General features: G+C 41.4%; 1 protein-coding gene across 14 annotated transcripts in view; it reads left to right on the forward strand.

Annotated features, from left to right (window-relative positions):
- The window catches only part of MAGI1 (membrane associated guanylate kinase, WW and PDZ domain containing 1), a 643759-nt gene that overhangs the window by 579487 nt on the left and 41604 nt on the right, over nt 1-22668 (forward strand). For all 14 annotated transcript variants that reach the window (XM_055557176.1, XM_055557178.1, XM_055557179.1 and 11 more), the window contains one exon: nt 17026-17057. In XM_055557176.1, coding sequence (XP_055413151.1) covers nt 17026-17057 — 32 coding nt within the window. The remainder of the gene's footprint in view (nt 1-17025; nt 17058-22668) is intronic.

Consider the following 22668-nt stretch of genomic DNA (forward strand, 5'->3'; position numbering starts at 1 on the left):
ATTTCCTTATGCTCAGTTCTTTTTCTAGAAATTCCATTTAGCATATCACCTTTGCCATGAAAACTTCTCATATCCTAGTTTTGTAATTTTAACACTTGAGGCAGAGTTATTCAGAAGATCCTTTTGCACTGTATCTTAGGGTAGCAGTCATAATAGCTAGGAAACTGCAGCGTGGAGCAATTTTAAGATCCTGTAATAGAGGAAATTCCTTTCCTCTCAGGTGTTGGGTGTCAGCATGCCTTATTCAGCCACATGTTTTGTTTTGTCTTTTAATGTGGTTTGTTTATTTATTTGGCTGTGCCACGTCTTAGTTGTGGCCCGTGTAATCTAGTTCTGTGACCAGCGATCAGACACAGGGCCCCTGCATTGGGAGCACAGAGTCTTAGCCACTGGACCACCAGAGAAGTGCCTTCTGTTTTTATTAGACATTTATTTTAACAGTTTGTGTGTTCAGGGTCCATGGCATGAGGAACCCATCAAAAAAAACCCTATATTTTAAAAATCTTTCTTATAGTTGCATAATACAAAGCAGTTTATTTTAATCATTTGGAGACTGTTGGAATTAGATCTATGCTTCCTGAGATATTTATATTGTTTCTAAACTAAAAAATGTTCCCTGTGATTACTTTTGCCATAGATACCAATGACCAAAGTGGGAAATGTTTGTGTCAGAAAAATAATAATAGTGCCAATGAATTCATGGAGTCTTTGTTTTTGTAGTTTGCCCCTGCAAAGTAACTGTCACTTTGACTTTGGTGATGAAACGGGAAGGTGCAGTTGTTTTTTTATCCCAAAGTTTCTCAAACCGGGCCCTATTGATATCATGGACCGGGCAGTTCTTTGTTAGGGGGGCTGCCCTGTGCATCATGGGATGTGTCACAGCGTCCTTTGCCTCTGTCCTCTAGATGCCAGCAGACTCTCCTCCTCCTCCCCAGCAATGATACCCGACAGTGTATTCAGACATGGCTGATGTCCCCTGAAGGGCAGTAGCAACCTGGAATGAGACTCCTTAGACACCCTTTATTTTTATTTCTTGGAAATGGTGTCTTATTTTTTTTTTTAAGATGTAAATGGAATTAGTTTATTTTTGTGTGTTGAATTTGGATGGAAGAGAGTTCATGGGAGAAGTCCCCGTTCGTTCTCAATGGTTGCTTCTATATTGATGCAATCAGCTGCATCGATCAGCTCATTGATGGAAGTGGCCCATTGGCCCACATCATGTTCTCCGTTCAGTCCTCCTCTCTGCCACTTGCCAGCAGTTCTGCCTGGGCTAGCCATGGGCAAAGTCCCTGAACCTTGCGTTGTCATCTGAAATACGAGGAGATCTGTACCTTCCTCAGTATTTCAGTGAGGATGGAACAAGACGAGGAGTGGTCTTACTCACCCTGCAGCCCTGTCCTGATGGAGGGTTGACTGCTCTGTATGATTGGATGGGGCTTAGGACAAAGAGGGTGGATGAAATACTCAGGTGGTCCTCCCGTTTTCAGTACTTCAGGAGAAGTTTTCTGGGGGAGAGACAAGAGAAGGCAAAAAAGAGTCACCTCAAGAAAAAAATGTGGCCGGAGATGTTTCTTATTCTACTCTGTGATGACGGTGATTTTCAGTAAACAGTGAAATGAGAATAAAGCAGGATAGAGAAGTAGGTTATTCGTGAAGTTTTATAAGCTCTCAAAGACTCTCTTTGGGAGATTATATCCCTCTATCTTTTTTTTTTTTTCTTTTGAAGTATCCTTTTACTTATGGAATAGTAGTTGGTTGTTACCTTTCCACCCCCTTTTTAATGTTTCTAGTTTGCAAAATAAGGAATTGGCACTTTGTGGTCAGTTGCTCAAATCCATTTAGTGAAAAATTGCTGGTTCCTAAAATCTGAAATGCAGGAATCACTGCTGTAGAAAAGGAGGCTGTCAGGATGTTAGAGAGAGCAGAGGAAAGGAGGTGGGATGCTTGGAAGTAATGTATGAGTGGGGAGTCTAGAATCCAAGCCACAGGAAGCGCAGTGGGAACCTCCTTGGTCTTAACCAGGGCTTTAGGGAGAAACTGAGTGAGAAGTTCAAGGCCAGGGGTGGATTCATCTCTCTGCCCTGTGTTGCCCTTACAAAATACTACATTTATTGGTTAGACTCTTTCAGAAATTCTTTCGTCATGTATAAGTTATTAAGGTAACTCAGAGAATGTTAAATCCAAAAGCAAGAGAAAAATTGGATGAACTATACACGTTCATGATGCATGAGGCATGCCAAAATATCCATGGCTAATTCTGCGTATATAAAAAAGTGTCAAAAACTTAATGATAGCTTTTTTAAAAAAATCCATTTTCAGTGGGTCCGTTTGCATTAAGTTCTCCCTCTGCATTAACTCTAAACCTGATTAGAGCTTTATTTACTAAGAAGAAAAAAAAAACTGCCAAAATCAGATAGGGGAGGGAGCAAAAGGATTCTGGCATTTGATCTCCACCATGAGAAATGTGTTGAGTGCCTTCTTCAGTGTAGATGCTTACTGGGGGATCATCTGTGTCATTTCCAATATGAATTTATGTTACTTACTCTTCCTTGCCATAAATGCAATGTACTTCTTGAAGCCAAATGCCCTGTTGTACATCTTGTTCCCAGCTGAAATATTTCATTAAGAGGACTTGCAGTCCTTGAATTTCCCTGCCTCTTAAATGTACTTGACCTATAAAAGTTCTTTCTCATTGAGATTCATCCTGAGTGGGGCATTATGTGTGTTGGGGTGTATGTGGGTGAAACTGATTCCCATATTCTGCCTTTAAGCAAATCCAATTCACAAAATGAGTATTGACTCACTGAAACCTGCAGTCTAATAGTTGAACAAAGCATGAGCTTCTGCTTCCCGTGGCCGTACGAAGCAGCTGTCATTAAAATTGACAAAGTCAAGGTAACAGCTTTTTTCCCTCTGCAATTCACATAATCACTTAGACCAGGGCAGATATTGTTTCAGCAAGAGGATTTTGAAGACATTTAATATCTCCATGGGAGAAGAATGGGGCTGCTCATCATATGTCCTTTGCCCGTTGGAAAAACATGACCCGTTAGTAAATGGCTCTTTGGGTCTGACTGCCAGACACTTTGAATAATGCAGTGCTGTCGGACTCATAAGTTGGATCTCCTTGCCTTTGTTAACATGACCCATGCTTTCCAAAAGCTAATATGATTTTCTAAATTTAAGAGATTGGAGTCAGGTTTGATACAGAGCCAGGGGTGGCTTCCGTCGCAATTAAGCAGTTTGGTAATGAAGTTAATTGAAATGGCTGAATAATAGATGCCCTTACAGAGCAGATGGGAAAATTGCCCTCCTATTTGGCAAAAGTACACTGTGACAGAAAAGTGATTGTCACACCCAATCAAGGCTGTTAAAACTGCTCAAGAGATTCATGGATTTGACTGAAGAACGTGAAATAGTTTTCATCCTCCTGTGTTTGCCTTTTGTCGGGAAGGATGAAGCATTTGGAGCTTTTTAACTCAGTGTTGTCATAAGAAGTTGCTTTTCTAAGGAAAGGGATGAAGGTGTCCTTAACTGAAAATGTGTTTAGATTCTCCAGGAGTCCCTGAGAACACACTCCTCTGATGAGACCAATAACTGTCAGGCTTGGGGTTGCTTTGTGAGCCTCCAGTTAATCCTGGGACTTGAGCGATTCCCATTCGTTGTGATAAGGAATTTAGAACACCAGGTGGCACAATGGAACCTTGCTCTCCGCGCAGAGGGAGGCAGCGGTGAGTCAAGCTGAGCCTGGCAGCTCACCAATAAATCAAGGAGCAGCCCAAGGATCAAGAGCTGTTAAGCAGTCACAGCAGAGATGATGGTGATCAAAAGTAAGGCCAAGTCGCCCTCCCCTTTGCCTCATCAGCTCTTCTTGCAACCCTCAAGACATAAACTCACTTTCTGAATTCCCAGCAATCATGCATTCATTCCAAAGATACTTATTGAACTGGGACCAGATACCCTCAAGGGCTGGGGGACTAACTTTAGTATAACATGCAAAATCCCTGAAACAGAGACAATAAACAAGTAAATGGTAGTAAACAATATAAACAGTAAACAAATAAATATATAAGTCACAGGGTCTATGAAAACAAACTGAGCTATGTGAATATAGTGGGACAAGAAGGATCTTTTCTTCTGCTGGCCAGGGTTCCTAAATAGCTTCTCTGAGGAAGTGACATTAGAGGAGAGCCCTGAGTAATGGGAAAAAGCTGCCCCATGTAGATCTGCAGGAATAGTGTTCCAGACAGAGGGAATAGCCAGTGAAAGTGCACAGAGGAATGAAAGGAATGAGCCCAGAAGCGGAGAGAGTGCACCTCTGGCTGTGTGCATGGTCAAGGGGAAGAGTGGTGGGATTTAAAGAGGCAAGCAGGCTCGGAGCAAGGAGGGCTTTGTGGGACACAGAGTTTGTGTTTTGTTGAAACTGTATTGGGAAGCCACAGGGATGTGTAGTCAGGAGTCCATGTAATCTGATTTATGCTGTAGAAAGATGTCTCTGGCCTCTTTGTGGACAATGAATTAAAGTGGATGAAGAATAAAACAGGGAGACCAGGTTTTTGGCTCTTGCAGTCACACAAGCAAGAAAAGGTGGTGGCAGTGGAGATGGACAGATGTTTCAGAATACATTTAGGAGATGGACATGATAAGAAAGATAAATAAGCCTCAAGAAGGGCCTCAAATTTTAGAGGTTTGAGGTCTAGTAAGGTTAAGACTGGAGAAGGCAATGGCACCCCACTCCAGTACTCTTGCCTGGAAAATCCCATGGACAGAGGAGCCTGGTGTGCTGCAGTCCATGGGGTCGCTAAGAGTTGGACACGACTGAGTGACTTCACTTTCACTTTTCACTTTCATGCATTGGAAAAGAAAATGGCAACCCACTCCAGTGTTCTTGCCTGGAGAATCCCAGGGACAGGGAGCCTGGTGGGCTGCCATCTATGGGGTCACACAGTCAGACATGACTGAAGCGACTTAGCAGCAGCAGCAGCAGCAAGGTTAAGACTGGGGATACCCTCATAGATCTCATACCTGGTCCTGTGTCCAACTTACATTGCTAAAAATAGGCAGGCAGGATAAGAATCATCCCCAAGGTCAATAATCCTGAAGAAAAAGATTCTGGCATGTATTTTTTTTTTTTTTAACCTAGAAACATCTCAGCACCAATTACAGTACTATTTGTGATAGGCTTCCCTTTGGGCCAGTGACCTTAATTTAAAATAAGGACTCACACAGCATCCTGTTTTTCACACCAGGAAAGGAATCCTTATCAGTTTTTTCTTTCAGTGAGCTGTTTCGGGCTATTGTTTCATGATCCCCCCCATATACTTTATGCAGCTAAAAGTCAAACTTAACTTTGGAGGCACTGCCCTGGAGACAAGTTTTCTCTCCTATCCCTTGGAGACCTTGATGAACTATTGGTAAGGAGAATGGGTGTAACAGGGCCAACCCTTAAGCATTTGCTCAGCAAGTATTTCAGATTTGAAATATAGGTGGTAGGAAAGCCAGCTGGGTAGTCCTCCTTGGAGGCAGAAGCATTTGTAAACTAAGGTAAGATCTTATGCCCAAATACCCATATTAGAGACATTTCCAATCCACATTGAGAGGTTTCCTGGAACCACTTGAAAAACTGGGTTAATTCCATTGTTTTAAGTAGATCTTGGTAGGAATATTCCCTAGAGAAGAAAGATTGGTCCCCATAGTACACCATGAGCAATTAGTGGACTTTTAAAGTTGACTGTTTAGTTACTTTTCTTTTCCTACCTGGAGAGATGATGCCACAACCCATTCTCCTTCTGACTTTCTCCATTTTTTTTCCCTGTTGTTTTCCCAATAGCAATAACAACAAAAATCTGTTATCAAGTAGTGTCAGAATGCATTTTCAAGCTAGAAAAAAGCAGAAACTTTTAAAAGTATATCACAGGACTTGGTGTCCAGCCAACCTATTAGTTACGTAGCTTAAAAGACTGGCTTCATTGCCTTCAAATCAGAGACCCAGATTATTAGCATGTGTAGCTTTAGATGGCCAATGATTTCCATACTGTGACTTGGAGTAAAATATCACAGACATATTAGGAATTTGATTGACCATACATGGACTCTCATGCTGTTTGTAGAAAGGAAGCTCTCTTTCTAGATTCACATTACAATTATGGGTCCAAGATACCTCTACCCATTGACCTATAGGTTGATATTCATATATTCCATGAAGCTATGTGCCAAATTTGCTATGAATACATTTTGATGCACAAACACTGTCATTCTAATCACTTCATGATGGGCTACGGTCCAGATAGATGAAGCACCTTTAAATGAGACTATACAGTTCAGTGTTTAAAGGCATAAACTTCACATTAGACCAGGTCTTCAGGCCACTGCTCACCTAACTGTGTGACCTTGGCCGTGTTATTTACCCATCAATGTCTCAATTTTCTCATCTGTAATCACAGAGATGCTATTAGTACTTGGATAGCAGTTATGAAGAATAAGTGTATGTCAGAGGCAAGCTCTCAGTTCTTGTTATTTTTGCATTTAGCTCTTACTTTTAAAGACCCCCTTTGTGTTTATTTCTTAACAAATAGGAAGCTGAGTCAGAGACCCTTCAAGGTGTTTTTTATATTTTCAAAAGTCAACAGTAGGACTATCCATGTTACTTCAGTGACACTCTATCTGAAGTGACCATTTATCTTTCAAGAATTGCATGAGGACAATCCATCCATCTTACCCAGATTTTGGAGCAGCTCAGAGTATTATTGACTCTGGGTCTTTCCTCACCTGTGCCAGTTCAAGGCTTATGACTTTGAGGTGAAAGGCCCTGTAAACCATTAGCAATCACCAGCCTTGCAAGCCATTTATTTCTCTTCAGGACATATTTATTAGGCTATATGTACTGTGTAATTGAAGCAGACTTCTCCGTGGCTGTAAAGCTGTACAACTGTATTCTTAATCTTCCTAACAAAATGCCACCTGACATAGCATCGGGAGCTCACTTAGTCCAAACGTCCGAAGTCCAAGCATCTCTTTAAATTATGGTGTCTGTACTATTTCATAATGACCATTATGAGGTCCCCAAAGGAAAGAATGTCTTCATCTTTTTAGAGACATTGAGTCTGATGCTCCTGTTCTTGGCAGCTGGTATCATATTTGCTTTGAAAAATTATGCTGCAGGGTTGATGATGGTATTTGGCTAGAAGAAGGAGATAAAAATCAAACATATCTAAATTAGGACCATTTTTCATTTTGCTTTATGTATTCAGTTTTGTCATACATTGTGTTTATAAGGTCCTTCAGTGGAAATGTACTCTAGTTTTAAACTTGGCATTGAGTTTATGCTGGCACACTAACTTTGTTTGAAGGGACGGTAACTTTTTTAAAAAAAGGTCATCATTATTATTCAATCAGGAATCAGTTATTGCATGTTGCTTCCAACCTCTTGACCTCATGTTTAGATGCTTCAGTGGTCATTGTCCCCTCTGCTCCCTTCTTCACATTGGATTTGCTTTTTTCTCTCATACTTCCAAGAGCATTGGAGCTCCGTCTTATCACAGCACTTACTACTGATCACATTGCATCATAACTGTTGTTTTGCATCTTTCTCTCTTTAAAAAAAAAAATTATTGTTTTGGCTATACTAAGTCTCAGTTGTGGCATGTGGGATCTAGTTCCCTGACCAGTGATTGAACCCAGGTCCTGTCTTAAAAGAGAAAGAGGTGGGACTTCCCTCATGGTCCCCTGCATTGGGAGCTCAGAGACTTAGCCATGGGACCTCCAGGGAAGTCCCACCTCTTTCTCTTTTAAGACTGACTATAAACTTGTCCAGGTCAGGGCCATGCCTGATTTACCTTTCATGCTTCAATAGGCATTTGGCAGAGCTCAATAAATCTTGCATGGATGAATAGGTACATGGACAGTCTCGTCTCATGATTCAGGTCTTATTTTAAATACTCCATTTAAGAAAGAGATGCTTGGCCACTGAGTATAAAGTAGCCATGCATGCCAGGCACTGCATGTTCCATCATCCTGCTTCAGTTCAGTTCAGTCGCTCAGTCGTATCTGACTCTGTGAGCCCATGAATTGCAGCACGCCAGGCCTCCCTGTCCATCACCAACTCCTGGAGTCCACCCAAACTCATGTACATAGAGTCGGTGATGCCATCCAGCCATCTCATCCTCTGTCGTCCTCTTCTCCTCCTGCCCCCAATCCCTCCCAGAATCAGGATCTTTTCCAGTGATTTCAACTCTTTGCATGAGGTGGCCAAAGTATTGGAGTTTCAGCTTCAGCATCAGTCCTTCCAATGAACACCCAGGACTTGTCTCCTTTAGGATGGACTGGTTGATCTCCTTGCAGTCCAAGGGACTCTCAAGAGTCTTCTCCAACACCACAGTTCAAAAGCATCCATTCTTCAGCACTTAGCCTTCTTCACAGTCCAACTCTCACATCCATACATGACCACAGGAAAAACCATAGCCTTGACTAGACGGACCTTAGTTGGCAAAGTAATATCTCTGCTTTTTAATATGCTATCTAGGTTGGTCATAACTTTCCTTCCAAGGAGTAAGCGTCTTTTAATTTCATGGCTGCAGTCACCATCTGCAGTGATTTTGGAGCCCAAAAAAATAAAGTCTGACACTGTTTCCACTGTTTCCCCATCTATTTCCCATGAAGTGATGGGACCGGATGCCATGATCTTCGTTTTCTGAATGTTGAGCTTTAAGCCAACTTTTTCACTCTCCACTTTCACTTTCATCAAGAGGCTTTTGAGTTCCTCTTCACTTTCTGCCATAAGGGTGGTGTCATCTGCATATCTGAGGTTATTGATATTTCTCCCGGCAATCTTGATTCTAGCTTGTGCTTCCTCCAGTCCAGCGTTTCTCATGATGTACTCTGCATAGAAGTTAAATAAGCAGGGTGACAATATACAGCCTTGACGTACTCCTTTTCCTATTTGGAACCAGTCTGTTGTTCCATGTCCAGTTCTAACTGTTGCTTTCTGACCTGCATATAGGTTTCTCAAGAGGCAGGTCAGGTGGTCTGGTATTCCCATCTCTTTCAGAATTTTCCACAGCTTTTTGTGATCCACACAGTCAATAAAGCAGAAATAGATGTTTTTCTGGAACTCTCTTGCTTTTTCCATGATCCAGCGGATGTTGGCAATTTGATCTCTGGTTCCTCTGCCTTTTCTAAAACCAGCTTGAACATCTGGAAGTTCACGGTTCACGTATTACTGAAGCCTGGCTTGGAGAATTTTGAGCATTAATTTACTAGCGTGTGAGATGAGTGCAATTGTGCGGTAGTTTGCACATTCTTTGGCATTGCCTTTCTTTGGGATTGGAATGAAAACGGACTTTTTCCAGTCCTGTGGCCACTGCTGAGTTTTCCAAATTTGCTGGCATATTGAGTGCAGCACTTTCACAGCATCATCTTTCAGGATTTGAAATCTCAAAAACAAAAGAATGATCTCTGTTCGTTTCCAAGGCAAACCATTCAATATCACGATGATCCAAGCCTGTGCCCCAACCAGTAACGCTGAAGAAGCTGAAGTTGAACAGTTCTATGAAGACATACAAGACCTTTTAGAACTAACACCCAAAAAAGATGTCCTTTTCATTATAGGGGACTGGAATGCAAAAGTAGGAAGTCAAGAAACACCTGGAGTAACAGGCAAATTTGGCCTTGGGGTACGAAATGAAGCCAGACAAAGGCTAATAGAGTTTTGCCAAGAGAACACACTGGTCATAGCAAACACCCTCTTCCAACAACACAAGAGAAGACTCTACACATGGACATCACCAGATGGTCAACACCAAAATCAGATTGATTATATTCTTTGCAGCCAAGGATGGAGAAGCTCTATACAGTCAGCAAGAACAAGACCGGGAGCTGACTGTGGCTCAGATGATGAACTCCTTTTTATTCTGCTTAATTTCCTTTAAAAAAAAAAAAAAAGGTTAAGTGATTTATTTGTTTATTGGCTGCACTGGGTCTTCACTGCTGCACACCCGCTTTCTCTAGCTCTGGCAAGTGGGGGCTACTCTGTTGCAGTGTTTAGGGTTCTCACTGTGATAATTTCTCCTTGTGGACCATGTGCTGTAGAGCGCAGGCTCAGTAGTTGTGGCATATGTGCTTAGCTGCCCTGAGGCATGTGGAATCTTCCAGACAAGGGATTAAACCATGTTCCCTGCATTGGCAGGAAGATTCTTATGCACTGACCACAAGGGGAGTCCTATCCTGCTTCATTTTCTTCACCAAAATTATCACTCTGAAATTATTTGTGGATTTTGTTTTTCTATTTCCCCACAGAATGTGAACACTGCAAAAACAGGTTCAGTTAAATGCTGTATCTCATGCCAGGTCTTGGCACCTAGCAGGCCCTTAGCCCACTTTGCTTAAATGAGTGAGTGCATTTTCCCTAATTTCCTTCCTGCCTTTAGCGAAAAAAGTTAGGGCAAACTGTACCTACCTTTTTCAGTTTTCTAGACTGTCCTTATAAGCATTTCACTGGTAAGGTGAGGGCAAATTAAATTTGTTTTGTGGTTTATATATTATGTATTGAACAAAACAAACAAAATACTAATTGATAGAGAATGGTGCAGATGGCTTTTTTCCAGAAAGGTTACTGGCCATTAATGTTAATTGTTCAGAGCCATTGGTTTGCAATCTAATAATCATCACATCTGCATTACCAGGAACATCACAGATTTTCTCACTCCCTTTGTCCTGTACCTCTTCCCATCTGGATCTTAATGATCTCTTGGTATTTGGCTCCCTCAGCATACTACTCTATCCTCCAGTGAAAGCATTACCTGCTAGTTTCATAATTTTTTCATGCAGCAGCATTTTTGTGCATAAGTATTAGTGTTCTGGTGTGTTCTTTAATGCAGTATCACTCCTCAAATTTTTTTTTAGCTGTGCCCTTTAGATCTTCCCAAGAAAGAAGGAGAGGAAAGCAGTGAAACCCTCCCCTTTTTGCTTGATTCTTCTCATTGTCCCCTCTATTTGCAGATGAAGTATTTTGCATACCCTGTTCTTAGAGACACAAACTCAGCAGAAATGAACTTCATTCTAGGAATTGCTTCTAACACCATACTCATGTGCTTGAATAAGATGATTTAACCTGCAGATCATATACCCCAACAGAAGGGGCTTCTCAGGCTCCCTGGTCAAGGTTTCAGACGCTCTTTGAATTTGTATGCAAAACTGTGTGCTTCTCTGCAGCTTTGCTTCAGAAAGGCTCTAACAGCTTTGCATCCCATTTTCAATCGAGGCCATGGCCCATAATTTAGCAGTACAGACACTTGAGTAGAAATGGCATCATCGAATCAAGAGAGAGCAAAAACAAACTCCAGTTATTTTTTAATCTAGCAGTGCACTAGAGCCAGTAGGTATATCCCACTGTCCACGTGCATTCAGTGTGGCTAAATGTTCAATAAAAATCAACTCTTTATGATTCTAGTTGTAGTGTATGTAAATTATTGGAAAACACCAAAAATAAGATGAATCACATATTCATCCTAGCAGTCTGGAAGGATATTTTAATACATCTTTCTGTAGTCTTTGGGTGTGTGATGTATGTGTGTGATATAACATTTTTTAAAAACGAATTTATATTGTCTGGCAGGTTTTAATCTGCTTTTCATGTCTTGTCCCATGTTGCTCGATAGTCTTCACTTTTACAATCCATTTGTTTTTAATAAATTCATAATTTTCCATCTTGTTGATATAACAATATGCTTGCTCATTCCTCGGTTCTTGGAAGTTCAAATTGTTTCCATTTCTGCCTTCTTTAAATAACACTATGTGGAACATCTTTTCTATGTATATCTGTGTGAGACTCTTGTGTTCCCTTAATACAAATCCTAATGATAAGTTTACTGAGTTAAAGTCAGTTGTAATCTTTGAATCCTGCATTTAGCATTATGCATTGGTAAGTCTTAGAATAAGAAAGAAAACTTGTAGGGTCTGAAATGAAAATGTGCTCAAAAGTAGTCTTATTCTCTTTGAATTCTATCTAAGACTAGCCTCTGACCAAGTTCTTAGTCTTCTTTCTGTGGCTTTTCTGTGAGCTACCTCTCTCTTTCTGAATATATATAAGTTCCTTGCTCCTTACACATGGCATTACCATATTCAGCAGTGGTAAATGCATCATTTTGCTCTGCACACTTCTAAGGAATCCCTTGTGTTTGATGATGTAAATTAGTGACATAGTATATGTTAGAATACTGAGGCAGAAACCAAATGTTTCCATTAAAATTCTCAAATCTAGAGACTAGGTGAAAAGGGGAATGACTATCACAGTGAAAAAAAAGGAAATTGATGACACAGTACATTTTTCTTATTTGAAGATCCACTTTGCTTTTGACAATGACTTTAGCATTCCCCCCTTCCATACCCTTTTTGCAATTTTTCTTGGTTCTTTCAGAGAGTAAGGTTGGTAGACATTCTCACTTCCTTTCAACCTAGAGGAAATTAGGTCCAGGGAAGTCCAATCTCTTTCCCAGCATCTCAGGTTTTATTTATCTTGGTGACAAAATGGGAAAGAGATTGACTTCTCTTTGGCTTGCCTGATACCCAGCTGAGCTATCCAGTGTCTTCCCTATTTCCATCTAGTCTGTAGGACAAACACAAGTCTTAATCTCAACAGGATGTTTAAAGAAACTCAATGTGTATATATTCATTTGGGGAAAAAGTAAGCAACTCTTGGAGAAGAAGTCAGTAGAAGTCAGTAGTGGCTCTAGAGATTTAAAAATGCAATAAAATGTTCTGAAATTTGCTGCATTTATCTTACTTAAAGAGGCAATATAGACCTTATTGTGGGATCTGTGGGTATGTATATGTTCATAAGTAAATAAAGCTTTTCTTGTTGTGGAAGATTCTAAAATAGGTAATAAAGCCATCCACGATATCATTGGCTCAAGAATACATGATTTTAGTGTATAAATTTCTGTGCTTTATTCCCAAATGCTTTGTATTCTGTTATATTTTTACTTTTTTCATGTAAACTTTCATGTACAACCATTTTAAAATTTCACCAAGAATAACACTTGCCGTTTAGTTGTATGAGAACATGTTCAGTAGCATAGTTTATGGCCTTGATAGCTAAAGGAAAGAGATTCCTCCTCCTCCTCATGTTAATTGGTCATATATCAGTCACTAGCAGATCATTTGCCATTTGTTTTCTCCAGAGGGACACCTTGTTCATTGGAAACTTTAGAAATTCAGGCCCCCAGGTTTTCTCACTTCTGTAGATCACACCCAGAGTTACACTTTGAAGGTACACTTCCCCGTGAAATTTTCTGGGATCCCTTTGAAGTTCCAGGCTCTAAGAGCAGATGGTGCTGTCCATAGATTTTTTCTTCTGCCTCTTCTCAAAATCCCCCTTCCTTTCCCTGAAGGGAGCAGATGAGCCCATTAAAACAGGTGCTCTTTCTGCCCATATGCCTCCTATGTAGTATGTGACATGATTTCTACAAGATGGGCTTCCTGCTTCCCCTGGGAACACAAAGTTTATCTTTGTCCTAAGGAAAACTACTGACATGCTGTTGGTATGGGATGGTTCTGCTTTCTGTGGCCCATCCAAGGTAGGATGGCCTGCAGTTACCTCCAGCTAAACCAGAGCCACTTAGCAGGATTTCCCAGTCTTGGAAAATTCTGCCAAAAAGGGATCTCTTTTAGTGCTTTCCATTAGGTCTTCACAGCTATTTTCAGCCCATCTGAATAGCTTTGGTTGAAATAAATTATAAATTGTCATCAGGAGCTTGGTTCCAACATTCATATTCATTAGATTTTAAGGTTTAATGATGATGTGGACCTAAAACAAATCTTTGATTTCTTCTTTTTTTAGCAGTCAAATGTAGTCTCTTGATTTTTGACTTTTTAAATACTGTTTTGTGGGCACATTTGGCTCCTGTCAATGGTGTGGCTTTTTTAAAAAGAAGAGTTTTGGCAACTAGCCAGCACAGAAGAGCAAATCCCTCTTTAAATTAAAGAACTTTATTTGTAAAACAACTTGCTGGGTCACTTGAGCCTGGGATTTTTTAGAAGGGTCCATGGACTGCTTCTTCAGAGCAAACAGACTAACTGGTTACCACAATATGCTTTAGACTGGTTGATTTTGTACAGTTAATGGAAGGGCCATTAATTAATGTTTAGTTTATTGCCTCAACAAGATGTGAATATGTTGTTGTGGAAAGAATTCTAGATTAAGGCTGAAGCCTGCTTAAAATAGTCCATCCACTCCCTGCCCCTTATTTCCCCACTGGAAATACTTCACTTGCCAATATTTGTGTGTGACAGTCAAGAGCATGGATGTGTCTGAATCTGTGTAATACCCATCTCTTGTGCCTTCCCTTCAGCTTCATGCTGTTCTCATTCAGCATTATAGCTTGGAGACCATTCATGCTGTCACTAATAGAGAAAGCTTGTACTTTTTAACCTCTGCTTCATAGATTGGCTGTCCCTGAGTTTATCTAAAACTTCCAGTCATTTCCAGATTCTTTTTGTACTAGTCACGCTGCAGTGAGCAGCATGTACCTGCAAAACTTTGAATGTGGGTGCGAATATTTCACTGATAGAGGATCCAAAGTACCCTTTATTTTATATATGAAAATTGTAAGAGATTGAGGGTTTGAGATGGTCAGAGTTTTAGAACCGATAAGCAGAGTGTAAATTGAAGTCGTTTTCCCTGACTCCTAACTAGTTGGAGATTCTTTACAAAGTTTTGTAGAGGGTTGTTGGAATCCTGGGCGATGACAGGTCTAGCAAAAGCTCACTCCAGTGAAGTATTGTTTATTCCAATGCACTAAGATCAGTCTGAATTAGAGAAAAATCTATATTTAAAGATGTAATATTAGACCATTTTAATGTGTACACAGTGACCCAAAACTAATATCACTTGATAAAATTCCTTAAGGGAATCTCATTAATGAACAAATCAAAGCACCTAAAGATTATTTTTAAGAAAAAAATGACACATCTAAATTGCTCAAGACAGTTATTCTCATCCATAGGCAAAATATTTCCCCTAGCATGTTAAAATGCAATATATATATATATATATATTGCATTTTATATATATAAATTGTTATGAATAATAAATATTAATATATTCTATAAATAAATATATATTATATATATATATATTGCATTTTAACATGCTAGGCAAATGATTTTTCCTAAGTAGAGTAAGATAACCATAACCATTTATTTTTCCTCCTGAATGGTGTAAATTAGCAAAGAAGGGTAAAAGGGTTGACATTTAAGGTCCCACCTGCTCTGTGCCAGGTTTGAGGCTTTTAAATATTTTGTCTATTAAATTACCCCAAACGGGCACAAAGAGTCTTTAGTCTCTCCGTTTCCTAAACTGAGGAATGAAGGACGGTAAAGCAACTGCCTGAAGGTAGCCTACGCAAATTTGCCAGAATTGAGCGAGTGATAATCCTTGTCCTACGGTGGCATAGTTTCCTTAAAAGAGTCCTCAGACCTTCTGCGTCAGAATCTCCTGGGATGTATTTTCATTCTGCAGATTCCTGGGCCCCTGACGGTGGGCCCTGGGATTCTGCTTTGATAAGAAGTTGCCAGGTCCTCCATATGCGCTCTGAAGTCCCAGAGCCACTGTGCCATACCGTGGTGACCTCCTTTCAGTGAGATGACAGTCCATCCCAGAAGAGTGGCCCCACTGCCTATGGGGACGAGCAGCCCCGCCACGCCCTCTTGCAGGGCCCTATTAGCAGCGCTCCTCTGGACGGCTTCCGCCTACTCACCCACTTCCGCCGCCCCCCCCCCCCCCTTCCGCTACTTGCATTGGACTTAGCACGCCTCGTGGTTTGACAAGTCATTTCCAAGTAGAGGTGAAATCATCACTACCTACGGATCGTGTTCCAAAAAAGGTTGACATTTCCAGTGCAAAGTCATCAGATCCCAATACATCAGGACCTGTATTGTGCCTAACACAGGTGGAATCTGCGTTTTGCAATCTAACCTTGGCTCAAACCAAAAATTAAAAAAAGAAAAAAAGAGAGAGGACAGCTTGCAGAAATGATTACTTTTTAAACACCAATAAACGCTGTGCTTTTCCTTTCCAGCCATCCTTGGCCACACTCTTCTTGGTGACAGCTTTCCCATAAGTCTGCTCCTAATGGCTGCTGAGTTTCCCAGAAGTGAGAGCAACAGTCCCTTTCAGCTCTCCCTCTCCCAGTAAAGACAGGGGAGGTTTGGAAGAGCCTGCTAGGATCCATGAGCACCTTTTGTCCTCTGCCTTTCTCTTTCTACATTATTATCTTTTTCTCTCAGCACCATGAAATTTCTCTTTTTACTTCCTAACCATCTGCTTTTGAGGGGCTGGTCCTAGGAAACTGAATAGGAGTTTACTTGCACGAGTGACGTGTGGAGAGGTGTGCCATGATCCAGAGGGTTTCCTAGACTGGCTTAGGTTTGTGATCTGTGTGTGCTGGCAAAAGAGGATCTGTCTTTGTTTTGGTATTCAGCTCATCCAAATAAAGAAGCCATTTCCTCTCCTAAAAGGCAGGGGGGGAAAAAAAGACTAAGAAAAAAATTTCTTTTTTAATTTTAACCATGGACTCCTCTGAAACTAAATATACACCCCCTTCCTCTGTCCTGATTGGTCCTCATCAACTGACAAGTGGATCCTGTGGAAAGGAAATATCTTGGACTTAATTGTAAGTTAAGTCTCTGTTAATCCAGAAGAGCATTTGAGATTCTGTCCAAGTGTTCAATTTCCCAGGCCGCTGAGGTCTGTGAATTTCTTTTCCCAGCCTCCAGGCTGCTGCAGTACAAGTCAGCATAGCTAATGCAGATAGATCTCCTGCCTCTCGCTCTCCTCCTCCCTCTGCTTTGATTCGATATGAACAGCCTGGTAACTCCGATGCTGGGGAGAAATCTGACATAACTCTGCAGATGGCTAGGTTGCCATGAAACACCTGGGGATTGTTCTTTAAGGAAAAGGTAACATTTATATGCTAATGATTTCTCCCCCCCTCCCCCCAACCCCTTCCCTCCTTGTTGCATTTTTTCCAGGACTGCCAGTTCCCAAGAAGAGCCCAAAGTCGGTAAGGACTTGTCAGTTACTTGGTACTGGTTTTTTGGGGGGTGGAGGGTGGGAGGCTGGTGGTGGGAGGAGACGCTATCTGGCTGGACTTCACTAAATGCGTTTTAGAGTGGGTGGAGGAGACAAGAACCAAGGCTCGTTTTATTAAGTTCTGGAGCTCCGTTTGGTATAGAAGGTATTATCTGGGTTTGTCTTTAACTGTCCAGTGATTTGTAGGCAGGGTGCAGAAGCCTGGATAAAGAATGCACGTTAGTAATCTTCTCTATATAAATGCTTCACAACTCTCATTCCAATGCATGAGTCTCTTAGATGTTTTAACTTGATATAAATGCTATTGTTTCTTTTGGGAGGAGGGAAAAAAAAAACCCTCCACCTGCTTCCTGAATAGCATTGCTCTCAACTGGTGTTTCCAGCCATTCACATGGGTGGATTCCCTCCCTAAGCTTTCTTATGCACTGGATGATAAATTATTTAAAAATTGTAAAGCCTGTAGGTTTACGGAGGAATAACTCTGTCCTGTGTATATGCCCATGCTCACATGGAAAATGCCCCAGCACTGAGAATAAGACATTTTCCCCTCTGTGGAAATGTCCTTTGTTGTTTTTCCAGCTTTAGCGGCATTATGCTGCAGGTATAGGATTCTTTAAAAAAAAAATCAATGTTATGCTGTCCTTTCTAATCTGGTTTCCCTGAAGATGCATTACCTAGTTGACATGTGAGCTAATAGCTTAGAGGCTCTAGTGTTTTGCTTGGTGGTGGTGAGCTTCTGCTCCCAGGGCACTGACAACAAATTAAAATGCTACTTAAAAACTCAAAATCTGGAACTCCAGTGCCTGTGCAATTGATCCAGGTGAAAGAACTTTTCCCAAATCTTTAACACTAAGATACAGAGAGAGGGGTGTGCTTCCTTGTGGCTTAGAATATTAGGGGGCGGGGGAGGGAAAATTGACAACCTTCTGCCATCCAGGAGCGGAGAACCCTTAAAAACTTTGCAGCTTATGTGCTGCAGCTGAATTTTTCCACCTGTCTCCAAGACTGGCAGCGAGAAGCAGAAGTTTATCAGGAGATGAGAGAGGGGGCTTCCTGCATTCATAAGCCCTACTCCTAAGTTCTCCAAAGAGAAAAACCTGCAATAATTGATGTGATTCCAGTGGCATGATGCTATGGTGATGGGAACATGTGACTTTGGGGCTGCCTCCCTTGTCATTTTGTGTTAATGTCCAAGCTGAGAAGGGCTGGTAGGTGTCCGTGTTGGAACTATGGAGATTCCAAAGCCTCTGTGTGTGTGTGTGCACACGTGTGTGCGTGTATGTGCATGCATATGTGTCTCCCCATCCCTGGGTCATAGTCCAGAAACCTGTTCAGCCTTCAGAAAAAAATAGAAGCACAACTGAGAGAGGTGTCACATGAGCTTGAGTTATCAGGAGTCATCCTTTTTTCTACCCCGCCCCCTGGCATGCTGCGTGATGCATGGACTTACTTTATGCACTCCACATGAAATGGAGTCTTGACATGGAGCGTACTAGGGGAGAGAGCAGTTTGGCACAGGCAGGATGACATCAGTAGCAAGGTGTTCTGTGTTGTTTTGCATTCCATTTAAACTTGCTGTGCAAAAGGATCTTTGTAGATTCATTTGCATCTTTTTTCCCCCAACACATTGTGGAATTTCCTGCTGAACTTAAAGGGTATCAAACAGGTATAGGGGCCCGCATTCACCAAGTCAGTTAAGAATTCCCCATGACCGTTTATTTTTATGGAAGCCGTGTCATTAGCAAGCAGCAAACCAATTACTCAGGCTACGTTCCTAGGGAAAAAGCCTCTCTTAACTGCTTTGCCCACAGTCTGCTGGCTCTTAATTACCACAAGCTAAGAGACTGGTGTGTTGCTGGGTTAGAAAAGAGCCAGCCCCCAGCTTGGGGCTTGTCCTTCCCTGGTTTCTCTGCCAGGACAGGGATGGTGGTTTTCACAGCATTGCCGACACCCTCTGGCAGCTGCTGCACAAAACTGGGGGGGCTATCAGCCAAGGTCTGCTGTTGCCAGTTAGAGCCTTGCTAACATCTGTGATCAGTAGGAGTTCTGTACAGGTGGGTTGAAAGCTGTTCCCCTTTCCCAGTATGAATTTTGATGAAGTCCTGCCAGAGAGACAGATGACGATGAGATTTTTTTGGGTAGGATAGGAGGGAATCCATGGGGGAAGTTGAATGTCCTGGTTCCAGAACTCCATTCCCATAGTGACAGACAGTTAGGCTGCAGAATGAAATGTACTCTGTCTGTGCCTGGGTTATGATATGCTGAGAGTTACTATTAGTTCTGAGATACACTGTCTGAACTGAGGATGGTGTCTGTTCTTTATTCGTAGAGGCTCCTGATATTGTTGACTTGCTCATGTGACTGACAGCTTCCTTTGCCCTCATATCTTTTTTTTCCCCTAAAATTTCAATAATTAAGTAGTTGGGGTTTTTTTAGAACAGAAGGATTTCTCTTTTTTATCTCATTTCCCCTCCTGGATAGTCTCTGTAACTTACTCTCAATCAGCAATTTCACCTACTAGATTTAGTGTAAATGTTAAATTTATGGTTTATATACTCATGGGGGACGATGGTGGTGTCTTAATAAAATCTTTCTAATTTAATACCTGGACATCCATAGCATCAGGGATTTTTCTGCCAAATGGCAGAGACAAAAATAAGACATATTTGCTGTCAGGTTTTAGTCCTCACTGGGAAACATTTGGTGGCCCAATTTAATCATCTTGACTGGAAACTTGTTTAACAGAGACTCTTTGTCAAAATCGCACACAAGGATTTTGTGTGTGAGAATTGAAAACTCTCGGTGTCACACTAAACTCTGAATTTGAAGTCAGTGTTCACCTGGGTTTGTTCGATAGTTCATTTCCCAACCGTTGCTTTCTTTTCTCTCTTCTTTCATCTGCCCATCTATCCATACTTTTCTCTTTGATCTACTCATCCTTTCATCCATCCATTCAGCAAGCTGGTGTTGAAAAACTACTAAGTGTCAGGTTTGGTGTGAGCCACTGGAAATGATGTAATAAATAAGATGGTGCCTTCTTGGAGCCTACAAATGATTTATTGATTGCTCCTTTCAAAAAAAGGATGCCCTGTCACACATCACTAAAAATTCTTATGCATTTGTTCCATCAATGGATATTTATTGGGTATTTCCTATGAGCCAGACCCAGACCCAGGAACTAAAACAGAAAACATTCAAGCCCTCGTACAACTGGGGAGAGATAAGATGACAAATCTATACTCACCGTCCTCATGAGGCCTAAAGCCTGATGAGCATGTATTTTTAAAAGGTAGCAAAGCAGAAATATAACATTGAACAAGTATACACATAATAAAAGTCATTGAGTGCTTAATGATAATAACCTTAGTGAAGTAGTCATCCAAAGCCATAAAAAGCCATTTAAAAAATTGAGTTAGATGCTGTGATGGGGCTATGAAATTCTTCTGAGTTCCCCAGCAGCCTACGCAATGTAGGTAACCACATTATTTACTTATCTTTTATTTTCAAATAATAAAAAAAAAAGCATAATGTGTTCACTAAAGAGACAGTATTTTCCTAGTTTTGAAAAAAAGTTCTCACACAAAGTTTTCCTGCTACTGCTGTTGCGAAGTCGCTTCAGTCGTGTCCGACTCTGTGCGACCCCATAGACAGCAGCCCACCAGGCTCCCCTGTCCCTGGGATTCTCCAGGCAAGAACACTGGAGTGGGTTGCCATTTCCTTCTCCAATGCATGAAAGTGAAAAGTGAAAGTGAAGTCGCTCAGTCGTGCCCGACTCTTCACGACCCCATGGACTGCAGCCTATCAGGCTCCTCCATCCATGGGATTTTCCAGGCAAGAATACTGGAGTGGGGTGCCATTGCCTTCTCCAAAGTTTTCCTAAAGGACGCCAAATGATGGGCAAAGAAGTATCTTCAGCGAACACACAGGATGAAAGTAGCAACAACAACAGGTTTCTGTTCCATTGTTCTCTGTCCCTTACTCCTGGAAGGACTGCCAAAGACATAGTTGACAGCTAGTCATTAAAAAATACAAGAGAGAGATGTTAGGCAATGTACACAGTTAAGTAACCCAGCCTGAATCCTCCTGAATGCTGCCTCTTTCTCAAATTCTCCGTTGCCTTAGTGCCCCAAATGCCACTTGACCAGAACCAGGGCAATGATACAGCCCACTTAAGTCCAAGCTGCAAGGAAAAGTAGTGGGAGAAGTAGATGGTAGAAGGCCTAGGGTTGCTTATGTAAGTCTTCTTGCCTCTCATTGCTCACAGCAGTTCATACCCTCAGCCCTTTGGAGCCCTACAAAATAGACTTTGCTGTTGTATTGGACTCCATTAAAACATGCGTAATTCATTTTCATATTAATCAATACTTCCCTTTTCTTCTCCATTAACTCCTTCCTCTTTCTTGCTTTTTGGAAAAAAATCATTTGACTTAGACCCATAAATGATAAAAGAAAGAGAAAAAAGGACCGTCCTCTGCTTTGGCTTGTATTTGAGACTGATTTTGGAGCAACCTTTAATGACATTGGCCTAATACCTCATCAGCACTTGGAGTTTTTCCTGTTGTCCCTGTAAATCACTGCAGTGGCCTTCAGCCTTGGCAGATACATGAACTGTAAATAATTTTGCTTTAAAAATGGATCAATTTGTCATTTTTAAGCCACATGAATTCTTTTCATCATTTAAGCACCTAAGTGCTGTCTGTATTAGTTTGTTCTTCCGAGCAAATATTTTCAGCTCACTTTATAAGTACCTCCACTTTGAAATCATTCTGTGAAATACTAATGAGCTGACTTTTTCCCCCATTCCCATTTGTAAAATCCATTGCATCTTTCCAATTTCCCTGGCCTGTCAGTAATAAGGAAATCATTTGTTTTAGGGGGATTGGATCAGTGTTATTTTCAAAGGTCTTATAACACAAGTTCAAGGCTAGTGTGTGGCCAAGGACTTCCAAGGAGTTTTCAAAATTGAACCCATTTCTTTCTTCCTAGTTGGCCCTGATGTGATACTCAGAAATAAAAAATCTTGCTCCAAAAATGTCCACGTAGTGATAACAGCTTGTGTTGGAGATATTCAGCTCAATATGTGGTACTCCTTTCCAATCGTTTGTTTAAGCTGGAGACCTAAAGGTAGATATCCATGTCTCTAGGATCTCCTTTTCCTCTACCTAACCATTCCTCCTCCCCTCTGCTCCTCCTCCTCGTCTTCTCCTTTCAAGCTTTCAGCAATGCTTGTCAATCTGGCATCAAAATGTCTTTTGACTTTACTTGTCCCTCCCCTTTGTCGCTGCTTTTCCCCTGGTGTAAACCACCCTCAGTCCTTCACCTGTTCTGTACAGTAGCCTCCTGACTGGTGCTCTGCTTTTACTCCCATGCCCACCCACATATTCTCCAGGTAGTAGCCAGACCAAACTTTGTGGAAATAAGCTGGCTCTTGGCACATCCCTGCTTTAATTTGTTAATGGAGTCTTCCTCCGCAGAACTGAGAGTGAACCCAGACTCCTTAGAGTAGCCCACAAGGCCCTTGCATGATTTGGTCTCCAAGTTCATCTCAGGCCACCTCTGCACCCCCCCCTGCCCCCCAACCC

Source organism: Bubalus kerabau, chromosome 20 (assembly GCF_029407905.1).
Source record: "Bubalus kerabau isolate K-KA32 ecotype Philippines breed swamp buffalo chromosome 20, PCC_UOA_SB_1v2, whole genome shotgun sequence".
Taxonomy (NCBI): domain Eukaryota; kingdom Metazoa; phylum Chordata; class Mammalia; order Artiodactyla; family Bovidae; genus Bubalus; species Bubalus kerabau.